At 50.4% G+C, this 13,832-nt stretch overlaps 1 protein-coding gene across 3 annotated transcripts; it reads right to left on the bottom strand.

Moving 5' to 3' along the window:
• Positions 1-230: 230 nt before the first annotated feature.
• On the bottom strand, positions 231-12,702 carry LOC119565292 (CD276 antigen-like). 3 transcript variants are annotated; one of them, XM_037889794.1, is made up of 4 exons: positions 12,626-12,702; positions 5,015-5,096; positions 1,977-2,330; positions 231-537 (listed from the first exon to the last, which is right to left on the bottom strand). In XM_037889794.1, exons 2-4 carry the CDS (start codon positions 5,070-5,072, stop codon positions 362-364), a joined length of 588 nt encoding a protein of 195 aa, XP_037745722.1. In that variant the 5' UTR covers positions 5,073-5,096; positions 12,626-12,702; the 3' UTR covers positions 231-361. The 3 variants fall into 3 exon arrangements, with proteins under 3 accessions (XP_037745722.1, XP_043381225.1, XP_043381223.1); XM_043525290.1 differs by lacking the exon at positions 12,626-12,702 and adding an exon at positions 9,233-9,345; XM_043525288.1 differs by lacking the exon at positions 12,626-12,702 and having other exon boundaries at positions 5,015-5,232.
• Positions 12,703-13,832: the final 1,130 nt, after the last annotated feature.

Here is a 13,832-nt window from a genome sequence, read left to right as displayed (position 1 = left end):
CACAATTGTTAACAAAGCGAGATGAATACAACAAAAGGGTGGGGAGTCTATGGGTGCTGTTTCTGTTGTTACAGAGTATTGCTTTGAGTCTCTCTCTGTGCGAGGAGTTGTTGTTACAAAGAATTGCTTTGAGAACAGACTCTGTCTTAGAATGTACTAACACAATTAGCAGCTTGCAAGTTTCACACAGAGAGGGAGAGAAACAGTACCAAAAACCAAGAGACCTCTTAATTAGTAATACCCTGGAATTTAAACTTTGGGGAATCAAACTCACTTGTGATTTTAATACTGAACTTCTTTAATATGATCCAACACTGGTTTGGCATTATAATGAAAATTGATTTTTAAAACGACTCGTCTCTCACACACTATTGCACATACCTTCTTTAGCCTTCGTAGTCTTTTTACACCAACAGTACCCTGCAAAACTCCCTACTACAAGAATCACTAGTGCGCTCAATGGCACACAAACGCTTAGAACGCGGAGTCGTTTTTCATGTCCTCCTGGAACGTAGGCGTCTGTCTGAACAGTTGCACCTGCAAAACAGTAAAATGATTAAGTAAGCTGGAACTGCCTCCAGCCATTTCCAATATAAACCCTCCCTCCCAGTTGCAATTAGCTGTTACTACAGCTTGCTCCATACAGCCAGGCTTTCTGCTATCAGGGTTATGGGCTTAAAAACCACAGGTGGGCAATCAGGAGTGAATGCACAGGAAAGATGGGGAACATGGTGGTGGCACTCGGCAGGAAATGCAGAAATGCTAAGGGGAAGGGACACTAGACATCCAGGTGGGTAGCAATAAGAGCAGCAGGTTGAGACACAGCAAGGGTCTGGCTCATCTCAAGGTGGCCAGTAGCAGATGGATTGATGGCCTAGCAATTAGGTGACCCAGAGCAAAATTGCAAATGGGGCTGGGAAGAAGTTTGGCTAGAATGGGCAGCTGCAGCAGTGAGCCGGAGAGCGCTCACGTGTGCCAGGACAACGCTATTGGCAGAGTTGGAGCGCTGAAATTACAGGATCCGAAACACCCCCCCATGTCCCTTATTAAACCGGAGTCCTGGGGTTACAGATTCCAGAATTCAGTTTCCTGAATGCACCAGGGAAGCCTGATGGTGGGAATGGAGGGTCACAAAGAGGGAGATAACAGGACACCTAGAACTTGGGATTGGTGCTTTTTATTTCCCCGTAAATTGAAAGATAAAAATTCCCTAAATTCTACATGAATCAGACCCTGAAAACCTTTGACTGAGCTTCCTGTCTCACCAGAAGGAGTTCAAAGGCCTCATTGCATCTCTGGCATGTTTAGTACATGATCCGAAAGACGGCTTGAAAAAGCACATTTTGGGCCACACAGTGTGTCTGGCCTGGTGCTAATGGCCAAGCAGAAAGCTATGCTAGGAGATGCGCTAACACCTGAGGCCCCCCTACAGAACCAACCACAATCCCAGACACTGCACTCCTCAAAGCACAGGGACTGCGGCGCCTGCCAGTAGGGAAAACCCACAGGAGGCAGAAACAGACTCCGCGAACCCATCCTGGGATCTGAGAGTCAAGCTGGGCTCTTCCCGCCTCAAACATCACCAGAAATAGAGATTCTGTGTGCCAAACTGTGCCCCTAGTTACACTGGAACCTTTCCACTGTAGTCTAATGGGGTTACAGGGGATCTAAAGAGGGCATCATTCGCCCTGCAGTGTCCCTATAACGGGATGGAGTGAGAGAAGGAAGAACCCAACTCGATCTACACTTCCTTCTCCCATCATGGCACTGACAGTTAAAGCTCCATTTCTACTTCTAATAACAGATCGTGGTAGATACAGAGTAATGGAGAGAAAAAACTGATCCCCGGGATGCTTCTCTTAATGTCACTTATCACAGCAGGCTCCTGCTTCAAAATTATGCTAAAGGGCTCGTGGGGTTCTCACTGAAAGGACAACCGTCACAGCACTGTTGATAAGGGAACATTGGTGACCTACCTTGGGTCTTTTTCTGCATAAGCAGGACAATCTGTAAAGTTTGGGGAGTGTTCTCATATAAACTGGCATGACAGGTGTAGTTCCCAAAGTCAGCGGGGGTTACATTCTTCAGTAGCAGAGAAGCGTTGCCATCGGACAATCCCTGAGAAGAGAACTCCGTTCTCCCCTTATATTGTCCACACTGATACTCTGGATGGTTCTGGCCATAGTGGAAGCTGTTCACGACTTCACAACTCCCTGAACAATGCCAGTTAACTGTCGGGTTTGAAAGACTGATAGCGTCTCCACATTTGACAATGCAGGGCAGGAGCACATCTTCACCGACATCCGCTTCAATTCCGACATGGTCACAGGCTGAAAGAGAGAAGAAGGACATGGCATTACTCAAAGTCAGCTGAAACAATTTCCATTACCCTTGTCAAGGGATACAGCCTCTAGGGCCATGGCTGGCTGGGGTCACAATGCTAATTTTAACGAGAAGTCAAGAACCAAAGGTTCAGGGGCAGCTAAGTTGCCTGAGGACATAACCCGTCCACCCGAAGTCTTAAAAGCACAGAGGGATGTAGGTAAGGAGAACGGCCCCTGCGTTCCTGTCCATCCTCATCTTGTCCACAATGCTGTTGATAACACACGCCAATGCTCAGCTCCCATCTTTGACAGATCTCCAACAGCAATAGGTTCCCCAGTGTCAGCACACTCGCACTCGCAGGGAAACCCCAGAGGTTTGGCTGGCAGCAGATCCATCGCCACACATTCCGTGCATTATGGATCAGACCAGAACACCCCAGCGTTGCTGAGGCCAACAGCAGGGCTTTGCTCAGCGAGTAAGAGACCTGCACCTGCCGGGGGGACACTTTCCTGCAGAAGCGGCTCCTGAAGGGCGTGGGAGGCGGTGACATCTCAGGAAATCATGTGTGTGCAGACCTACTGCACCCCCCTGCCTCTGGGATCCCCACTTCTGCCAGGATGAAGCGCTTCTGTGTGCTTCTCCAGGTGCGATTTGGCCCTCCTGATTTCATTCCTACATGCCCAAGCAATATTTTTATACTCTTCCCTGGTCATATGTCCAACCTTCCACTTCTTGTAAGCTTCTTTTTTATGTTTAAGATCCTCTAGGATTTCACCGTTAAGCCAAGCTGGTCGCCTGCCATATTTACTATTCTTTCGACTCATCGGGATGGTTTGTCCCTGTAACCTCAACAGGGATTCCTTGAAATACAGCCAGCTCTCCTGGACTCCTTTCCCCTTCATGTTAGTCTGTCGTGTAGGGCTGGCCCAAGAACCAGGGCAGATTACGTCAACCTAACGTACATCAACATACAGCCACAGCAGTTAAGTTGCTGGTGCGTGCGCACACATGGCCCCTTGTGTTGGCCGTGTGTGTTCTCACCTGGTGCGCTGTATCGATTCTATTGTCAGTGTGGGCCACTGTGTGACGGTTCTGGAGAGCCAGGAACAATCGACACAAGGGACGCAGTGTCTACGCTGACACAGCATCGGCCTAACTGCATCAACCTTGACTCTGCCGCGCGGGGAGGTGGTGTTACTAAATCAGCACCGAGAGGCGCTTATGTTGGCGGGAGCCAAAAGGAAGTGAAGACACTTCCACAGCTAGTGCGACCCAAGGCAGCTCACGTCGATCTAACTCTGTAGTGCAGACCAGGCCGCAGGATTCCTGGCTTCGCTACTGACTAGCGGCGGGGCTTTGTGCAAGTCATTTCAGTTCAATTTCCCCATCTGCAAAGTGGAGAAATCACCTACCCAGAGGTTGTGATTAATTCAAGTGCTTTCCAAAAATGAGAACCTTCCTGGGAAAGCGGGCCTGCACCATGGACTTCACTGCTTTTGTGGCAGATTATCAACAACTTTAAATCTTACCAATTTGCCCATTATTTAAATTAACCTCACCGCCCTACAACTCCTGGGGTCATCCCCTCTCCCCAGCCAGTATACAATACAGCACAGTACAGAAACAACCCCTGTCCCAAAGAGTCGAAAAGGCAGACACCCGGAAGGCAAAGCACACTGGGAAATGCACAGGTAGAAGCAGGTCACTTGGTTTGTTTTGCTTCCCCAGAACCATAATAAATGTTCTGCCCGTGATCAGTGCAGGAGAACGGGTCTGAGAGTTGGGAGGGGACGTGGCGGGGGATGGGGGGTTAGGAGTCGGGTTGCCAACTCTCCAGGCTTGGCCTGGAGTCTCCTGGAATTGGCATTGATCTCCCGGTGATTATTGAAACCAGCCCAGGAGATTTTAATGGGACATTTTTAAAAAATGACATTGTCGTGGAGGGTGGGGAGGGAATAATCTCCTGGAATAGCTTCAGTCAGAGTTGGCAACCCTAGTTAGCAGGGATCTGGTGCAGGGACAGCCAGACTGGGGCAAGGCAGATCATTTTAGCATGTCCTGGATGGAGGCAATGTAGGTGTCTGTGGGGATACGGGCAGACGTTTCACCTGTCTGGACAGACCAAGGGTTGGATTTTCAAAATGCTGGGAAGGGAAGTGGCCAGATGTTTGTACTGAGGCTTCTATTTCCCCTCCGTTGTGTGAGGGCCACACCTCGCCGTGCGCTTTGCTCCGTATACTGACTCCACAGTCCCTCCTCCCCCATTCTGTACGGGCCCATGTTCATTCTTTGGCCTATAGCAAGGCTCAGGAGGTGTGTGGGGGGGGGTTGATGGGGAGTGAGAACAGCCCCCCCAAACAACTCTCACAGGCTGGGTTTTGAACCCGCAGACCAAGTGCTGGCCGGGTACACAGAGGGGCAGGAAGCAGGGCTGGTGCATTTATGTATCTATAGAAAGTTGAGCAAGATCATGGAGCCGGCTCCGGGAGCAGCTGCCCTGCAGCAATGAGACCTATTAACACAGAGCCGCCCACCCAGTTACCCCCATGACACCAGGGTTTCACCAGGGTTGCAAGTCAGGGACACTGAAGACAAGAGTGTTTGAAGAGCTACAGAGACATTAGGGGAAACAGTGGGACTTTTTCCAGTTTGGTAAAGCGGTAGCAAGAGAGTAGATTGGTCACCTTACCTGCCAGGACAACGGGCAAAAATCCAGCCAATACCCAAACGCTGCTGTGCGCTGCCATTTCTCAGACCTTCTTCCAAACTCCCTGTTAAAAAAAAATAATAATAATAATCCCACCACATACATCTGCAGGACTCCTGCACAGAAAGTCCAAACCGTCCTAGTAACCCTGGCAAGCTGATCCGCTTGGGAAGAGAGGCCAGCTCAGCGCTTGGATCATTTTACAGGATAATTTCTCAGTAATATTGTGGTAGTGCCTCAGGACCCCATCATGGACCAGGGCCCCATTGTGCGGGTGCTGGGCACACACATGGGAAGACATGCCCGTTGGGGCCAGGGACCGGCCACACTGCAGCTGGCAGTGCGCCCCCCAGCCCGGGCAGACAGACTTACACCAGCGAGGCTCAAGCCAGCACGCTAAAAACTGGGCTCAGGTGGGCTGGAGGACCCAAATTATGGTCCGAGCCACAACAGCTACATGGCTACTGGTAGCGTGCTGGCTCGAGCCCTGTTAGCATGACTCTGTCTACCCAGGCCGGGAGGTTGGCTGCCAGCTGCTGTGTAGACATAGCCAAAGAGTTCACAGTTTAAGTATGAGACAAGAGACAACAGTGGGACCCAGCCAGGAGGGACACAAGGAAACAGACGAGACTCTGTTGGTCAGCATGATAAGCCCTGGTCACATCTGTGATGCCTGTTATATCAGTATCCTCATTTAATACCAGACAGTCCAGTTCACCCATCTTAGTATTTAGACATCAGGCATTTGTATACAAGCGCTTATAAAATGTGTCACTTTTTAGCTGTCTGCCATTATATGGTGTAAGGCTGCACCCGCCTTTCTAACTCTGCCGTGACATCACCAGTGCCCTGCACTTTGCATGGTCATTAACACCAATGCAAAGGGAGTGAAAAACTCTGCTATTCTAATTTGAACTTTCTCCTTTGCAAGTGACTACACAAAATGCAGGACATGGAGAAACTGGCCCAGCATCTGCAGCCATAGAGGACATAATAATTCTCCTTCCATTGTGTAAAGAGGAGTCCAGCAAAGGCCCGAACTTGTAAAGCCATGACTTTCGTGAATAAGTCTTCCTCACATATTTCCACTGGCAGGCAACCCCGTCTGTCCCCGACCCCCACGTTCATATGCTCCCCCACCCCTGCAACGTCCAGGCATCCACCTTTCACAACGTCAGATAGGGCATCATTTTAAAAGCCGAGCAGGAGAATCCTTAGATACTACAGTGATGGCTGCAATCAAAACCTTTGAACGGGACAGACATCAGGGGACAGACAGACTGAAGTCCCCCAGGCCAGACTCACCCCTCCAGCTTCTGGGAGAAGGGATTTTGCTGCCTGTTTATACTGACATGTGAACAAAGTTACAAACAAAAATGACAATAAAAATTGGGGGGAGGAAATAAAGAAAACAATCTCTTCTCTCTGTCTGTGTGGGGGAGGGGGATGAAGAATGCGAGAAAAAACCAGGAGAGAATGCAAAAAGAGAGAGAAAAACGGAGAAAAAAGGCAGAGAGCGAGAAAAGAACACAAGTGAAAAAAGGTGACGGGGGGGGGGGGGAGAAGAGAGGGAAAAAGAGAAAAAGCACTGGGCTCAGAGGGGTTAAACCCGGTTCAGAGAAGCCTGGGTCCCCCACACTTACATCTGTACTTCCTTGGGCTCTGGGGTCTTGGGGCAGGCTAAGGCCAGCTGCTGGAGGTGAGGAGTGACACACAAACCATAGGTGCTGGAATTATGGTTGCTGCTGCACCCCCAGCTTGAAGTACTAACAAACACCAAACACATGGTTTCCATCTTCCGCACCCCCACTATAAAAATTGTTCCACTGTAGGGGAACTTCGCCCCGCCCCCCATGGCTGTGTCGACCTAGAAGTTAAGTCAAGATCAATCCTTGTTCCCTTCTATGTCAGCTGATGCTCAGTCCCTGAGGGTGGGTCTGTTTTCTCCACTTGCTTTTTCATCAAATCAGTTCCAAGCTCTGCGTGCACACACTTACTGTATTTCGGTTTAAGAGCGGCTTACTTCAATTTAGCTTAAGCCAATTCCTAATGAAACAAGCCTGGTTTAAGGGGTCCACACAGCCCTTTGCAACATCTTAACCATTAGCTTCGGGGAATGGGCCGGGGGGGCAAGAACCACAGCAACTTTCTAATAAGAATGGCCACACTGGGTCAGACCAAAGGTCCACCCAGCCCAGTATCCTGTCTGCAAACAGTGGCCAATGCCAGGTGCCCCAGAGGGAGTGACTTAACTACCATGAATTTACTCAGTTCTCTTTTAAACCCTGTTATAGTCCTAGCCTTCACAACCTCCTCAGGCAAGGAGTTCCACAAGTTGACTGTGCGCTGTGTGAAGAACTTCTTCCTTTTATTTGTTTTAAACCCGCTGCCCATTAATTTCATTTGGTGGCCCCTAATTCTTATATTATGGGAACAAGTAAATAACTTTTCCTTATTCACTTTCTCCACACCACTCATGATTTTATAGACCTCTATCATATCCTCCCTTAGCCTCCTCTTTTCCAAGCTGAAAAGTCCTAGTCTCTTTAATCTCTCCTCATATGGGACCCGTTCCAAACCCCTCATCATTTTAGTTGCCCTTCTCTGAACCTTTTCTAATGCCAGCATATCTTTTTTGAGATGAGGAGACCACATCTGTACGCAGTATTCAAGATGTGGGGTACCATGGATTTATACAAGGGCAATAAGATATTCTCCGTCTTATTCTCTATCCCTTTCTTAATTATTCCTAACATCTTGTTCACTTTTTTGACTGCTGCTGCACACTGCGTGGACGTCTTCAGAGAACTGTCCACAATGACGCCAAGATCTCTTTCCTGATTAGTTGTAGCTAAATTAGCCCCCGTCATATTGTATGTATAGTTGGGGTTATTTTTTTCCAATGTGCATTACTTTACATTTATCCACATGAAATTTCATTTGCCCTTTTGTTGCCCAATCACTTAGTTTTGTGAGATCTTTTTGAAGTTCTTCACAGTCTGCTTTGGTCTTAACTAGCTTGAGCAGTTTAGTAGCATCTGCAAACTTTGCCCCCTCACTGTTTACCCCTTTCTCCAGATCATTTATGAATAGGTTGAATAGGATTGGTCCTAGGACTGACCCTTGGGGAACACCATTAGTTACCCCTCTCCAGTCTGAAAATTTACCATTTATTCCTACCCTTTGTTCCCTGTCTTTTAACCAGTTCTCAATCCACGAAAGGATCTTCCCTCTTATCCCATGACAACTTAATTTACTAAGAGCCTTTGGTGAGGGACCTTGTCAAAGGCTTTCTGCAAATCTAAGTACACTATGTCCACTGGATCCCCCTTGTCCACATGTTTGTTGACCCCTTCAAAGCCCACGAAAGCTTATGCTCAAATAAATTGGTTAGTCTCTAAGGTGCCACAAGTCCTCCTGTTCTTTGTGCAGATACAGACTAACACGGCTGCTACTCTGAAACCTCTAGCAGATCAGTAAGATATGATCTCCCTTTACAGAAGCCATGTTAACTTTTGCCCAACAATTTATTTTCTTCTATGTGCCTGACAATTTTATTCTTTACGATTGTTTCAAATAATTTGCCCAGTACTGATGTTAGACTTACAGGTCTGTAATTCCCGGGATCACCTCTAAAGCCCTTTTAAATATCGGCGTTACATTAGCTATCTTCCAGGCACTGGGTACAGAAGCTGATTTAAAGGACCGGTTAGAAACCGTAGTTAATAGTCCCGCAATTTCACATTGGCGTTCTTTCCGAACTCGTGGGTGAATGCCATCTGGCCCCGGTGACTTGTTACTGTTACCTTTCTCAATTAATGCCAAACCCTCCTCTAGTGTCACTTCAGTCTGTGACACTTCCTCAGATTTGTCACCTACAAAGGACGGCTCAGGTTCGGGAATCTCCCTCCCATTAGATTAATGTAAACGAGTACTTAGCCAGGTCCTGCCCCTTCACAGATTTCACCCGAGACGCAAGAAAGTGAAATGGCACCAAATCCGCCCTGCCGGTCTCACAAGCCGCTTCCTGGGCCTGCACGTTCCCGTCAGATCTACTGGCCCAAGGCAATCACTGCCAGTCGGGGGCCAACACACACGTGTGTGCACAGAGACCCGCAGGCGCTCACTCCGCGCCCGGGCCGTGCCGCCGCCGCTGGCGGGGAGCGGGTGCAGCCCGCGGGGAGACAGAAACCGACTCACCTGCGGCTCTCCAGCCTGGGGCCGAGGGGAAACGAGCCCGGGGCCGAGGGCTGCCGCTGGCGCGGGGGCGTTTCAAGAAGCCACCGAGAGACTGGTCAGAAGTTTGGCCAGTGAGAAGTAACCCGGCTGCCGGCGCCGGAAGCCCAGCTCGCCGCACGGGCGGGGTTCAGCGGGGGAGGCGCCCGGAGGGAGGGGATCTGGGCCTGTCTCCTCCCCGCAGCGCCGAGCCGGGGGCAGGACAGAGGCAGGTACGTGCAGCCCGCAGCCTCCTTCCCCGGGCTGGCCGCGCGCCCTAGCCCGGGCCGGGGGAAGGGGAAGCGGCAGCGCCCTTAGCCGGGATCCCCGGAGCGTGTCCGCAGCCCGCCGGCTTCTCCGGCCCCTCCAGCCACAAGCGGCCCCTGTCCCCGGTGGGTGAATCGCTGCATCTGCGGACAGCGGAGGGGCCGCGATGGATCGAGCCCGCCCCGGGGCTGCTGCAGAACCTGCCCCAGCCGTGGGGAGCGGGGACGGGAAGGGGCGAGGCAGGAGCCTCGAGGGAGCAGGGTCCGGGGGAAGGGGCAGGAAAGGGCTGGTGTAACCCACTCACCCCCGTCCCGGCCGTCCTGCCCGGCCCCGGCCAGTGGCTCCGAGACACCCTTACGGCAGGGCCGCTCTGGCCCGCAGCCCCCATTGGCCGGGAGGGCGCAGGGAGCCCCCCGACCTCCGCCCCCTTAGGGCCAGACCTGCGGCTTTCCGGACACAGTGGTTCCAGCCACAGGGTTTGCAAGCCAGCACCTCCCATGGCCCTTTTAGCCGCCCCACGCCGCTGAAGGGATTCCCGCAGGAGACTGTTAAAAAGCTGGGGCAAGGCGCAGATCCTGTGGATCGGTGACAATCAACAAATCAGCACACTCCTACTCTGTGTGCTCAAATCGTGAATAAAAAATGTCCACTCAGACTGGTCCCAAGACTGATCCTTGAGGGACTCCACTGATCAGCTCCTTCCAGCCTGCGGGGTCACCTTGCAGCACAAACCTTTGCCTTCCCCCCGTTAGCCAGTTCTTTACAAGCCTTGTACTAATCCCCCATCTTCTCTAAGCTGAATAATGATTTCCCATGTGGTGCCCTGTCAAATGCTTTCTTGAAGTCCGGGTATATCAGATCTCCTGCATTTCCTTGTGTAAAAAATCAATGATTTTCTCAAAGACGGAAATCAGGTTAGTCTGACACAATCTACCTTTGGTAAACTCATGTTGCATCAAAACCCCTTTTTCTGTTTACCTCCATGAATTGAATTATTTTCCTTCATAGTTTGTTCCAAAATCTTCCCTACTACTCAGGTTAGACTAACAGGTCTTTAATCGCCCCAATCACTTTTTTCCCATTGCTTAAATATAGGTATGACATTATGTATTACTATTAAAAATCCTTTCTACCAGAGTAGCAATCTCCTGGGTCAGTTCTTTCAGTATTTCGGATGGAAATCTGGGTGGATAAAAATCAGACTTTTTTTAAAAATTAAAAAAAAAACACAGATTTTTTTAAATTGGATTTCTTTGATAAAATGCTTTTTGAGGGAAAAAACCTACCTAGAGATAGTTTTAATTAAGATACATTATAGCTCAAAGAGATCTCATCATGGAATAGGGATTATAAACTGTAACGATATGCTATGCATCCGATGAAGTGAGCTGTAGCTCACGAAAGCTTATGCTCAAATAAACTGGTTAGTCTCTAAGGTGCCACAAGTCCTCCTTTTCTTTTTGTAATTCTATAGTATGAGACAATACATTCATGTCATGTTTAAGAAAAGTTTTGTAAACGAGTTCCAATAGTTCATGGATTAGGGACCCAATTTTATGGGGTTCCAGGGGCTTCTGTAGAGATTATTTAGGTTAATCTTTCCAGCTCCCCAATGGGACTCAATGCTCAGTCTAGAAGACACCATCAGAGATGCTGAGTTTTGCAGTTCTCAAACTGTGGATTTGTCTCTCCAGAGGTAACATGCTTGTTAACAGCAAAAATGGTTGTTGTTGTTTTTAAAGTTTGTTGTCGTTTTTTTAAAAAAAGATTTCATTTAACTATTTTAGTTAAAAACAATTTTAACACAAACAAACCTGATTTTAAAAAACATGAATGTTTAACTAAATTCAAAAATTCAGGTGCTTGTTTTGTTACAATATTATATGTTTGCTGTTGAAGAAAAAAATCCAGAATACTTAACATTGTTGTTTTAGTTAAATAAAACAATTTAAAACAATGTCTGTCTGGTGAGGTTCTCCTCCTAATACAGCCTGGCAAGAAAATCCTCCCAATATTTGTGATTAACTTGTTGAATTGGAGATAGTTCACCTCCCGATGGCTTCATAAATATCTGCTTCAGTTACCTTTGGTAAATGAAATAACCAAACAATCATTGTCTGATATAGCTGTAAAACTAAACCTGGAAAGTTTTCAAAATAAATCACTGTTTAAAAATGTAGAGCGTCCCCCTTCTAAAAATGAACCCTACCCCGGTCTCTGAAAGTTGCGCGGAATATGTATTCAGGTGATAACCACCCCCGGGAATCCGCTTTCCTGTGGAAATCCAGGATTAAATGGAGTCTTCCTGACTAGGGATGTAAACCAGGATTGGAGCTGGGTCTCTCCCCCCGCCCTGCCTGGGGCGCCCGGCCCCACCTGCGCCAGGGTGACCGGACCTCCGGGTAGGACCGGGACTGTCCCGATGTTTAGTTCTTTGTCCCGCGTCCCGAGTGATGCGCGCTCCGGAGGCCAATTGTCCCGATACTGCGGCTCCGGCGGGTTTGGGGGGGGGTTTGCGCTTCCCCCCCAGTCCCAATATTTTGTCCGTTTCCTCTGGTTACCCCCCGGCCCGGACTGGAAGCTGCGGGCGGCTCCCCGCTGCCGATGGCAACGAGAGACGCCGGAAGCAGACGCTGCGGCCGCGCCTCGGCTGGGGGCGGGGGGGCTGCCAGCACGTGCGGGCCCCACCCCCCCGCACCCACCAGGAGCAGGCGAACGGGGCTTCCGGCGGGAGACAGGGTCATCCACAGGGGCCTCACTCACCTGAGCAGCTGCTGGGGCTTCCGTGAGTGTCTGACCCTGTGATCCGCCCCCCAGCCACCACTCCTGCCCCACGCTGGGCAAGGGGCAGCCTCACCCCCACCCCCAGTGCGGCTACGGTGAGGGGAGGGCGCCCAATGTTAGTAAGGGGGCGGGGGGCGGGCTGTGTCTCCCCCTCCCGAGACTGGGGACACCTTCCCCCCCCAGCCGTGACTCCCTCCGCTCGCCACCCACAGCCCGCTCGGGGCGATCCCGTCCCGATTCTGATCCAGCTGGGGGAGACACGTCGCCCGCCCCGGTCAGGGGACCCCCCAGCTCGGAGCGGGACAGACGGAGGAAGCTGGTTCTTACCGCCGCCGCCGCCGCCGCTCCCGGCAAACTTGGGCAGAGGCGACGCTCCGCCGCCTTCCGGTGAGTCCGAGTCCCCCCCGCCCCGCCCCCCCCGAGCCGCCGCCGCCCCCGCCAGCTCCCACCGGGCCCGCGCAGAAGGCCGCTTCTTCGCTCCCAGCCCCGGGGCCGCAGGGGCTGTAGTCTGCGGAAACGACAGCTTCAGTCTTCACGTAGCCTTCCGTGTTTTCTACAGCACCATCCGCGAAGGACAATTTCCCCGGCGGGGGGGGGGCGGCCTTCCAGGGGGCGGATTTATTTGTTTTGGTTTTTTTGGTTTGTTTTTTGTTTTTTTGCTTCGGCAGTTTTGCCCCGGGAGGTTTGCTGCTTTTTGTTGCTGTTGTTTGGGGCAGGAAAAGCCGAGAGCAGGTGCAGTGGGGTCAAGTGCCCCGCATAGGAATGTGCTCCCGGTACGTGTAGATTGTAAGAAACCGCTTTGTGAAAAGATTTTCCTTCCCTCCGGGGTCTTGTTTTCTAGACCTTAATTATTTTTTTCCTCTTCTCTGGACTCTCTCCAGTTTTTACTCCAGTTGAGACCGAATCATCACAGAGTAGAGCGGGTATCCCAGAGCGATGCTCTGGTTTTCTGCAGAGATCCCTTTCCACAGGACTCGCATTCAGCTTGTGGTCCACTCTGACCCCCAGATCCCTTTCCGCAGGACTCCTTCCTGGGAAGTCATTGCCCATTTTGTATGCCTGCAGCTTGTTATCATTCACAGACTTTATAATTGTGCTCTCTATGCCATTATCTCAATCATTGATCCAGATTTTGAATAGAAACTTATCCAGAACTGATCCCTGGAGAACCCCACTCGTTAGCCCTTTCAGCCTGTGAATCCCAGCAATAGATAAGACAACTGCTAGGAGACTCTATGCAATCAGATACAGGGATACAGGGATAAGGGATTCTTTGTTTCCGAGGGGATATATGTAAAACGTTTCACTGAATTAAGTCTCAGGGAGTATCTACACTGCCAAGTTAAAGCGCTCTAACCTGCTGGCTCAGGGGTGTGAAAAATCAACATTAAGCGAGGAGTTCCAGCTGCATTTGAAAGGTGCCAGATGCCCACTTCAGGCCATTGCCTAAGGCAAGTGGCACCAGCCAGTGGTCTAGCTGGACCCACCTCTACGGTGTCCCAGCAGATCTCCCGTGGTCAGCTCACAGGGCCCA

The sequence above is a fragment of the Chelonia mydas genome, chromosome 1 (genome assembly GCF_015237465.2).
Source record: "Chelonia mydas isolate rCheMyd1 chromosome 1, rCheMyd1.pri.v2, whole genome shotgun sequence".
Taxonomy (NCBI): Eukaryota; Metazoa; Chordata; order Testudines; family Cheloniidae; genus Chelonia; species Chelonia mydas.
The sequence above is the reverse complement of the archived record's forward strand: the minus strand, read 5'-3'. Positions and strand labels throughout refer to the sequence as shown.

Bases quoted from the DNA above. Each gene is read 5' to 3' on its own strand.
- LOC119565292 (XM_037889794.1), bottom strand. From the start codon at position 5,072: ATGGCAGCGCACAGCAGCGTTTGGGTATTGGCTGGATTTTTGCCCGTT. The intron at 2,331-5,014 runs GTAAGGTGACCA...TCTCTCTTTCAG, and splicing joins TTTGCCCGTTGTCCTGGCAG to CCTGTGACCATGTCGGAATT. The intron at 538-1,976 runs GTAGGTCACCAA...ACTGTTTTGCAG, and splicing joins TATGCAGAAAAAGACCCAAG to GTGCAACTGTTCAGACAGAC.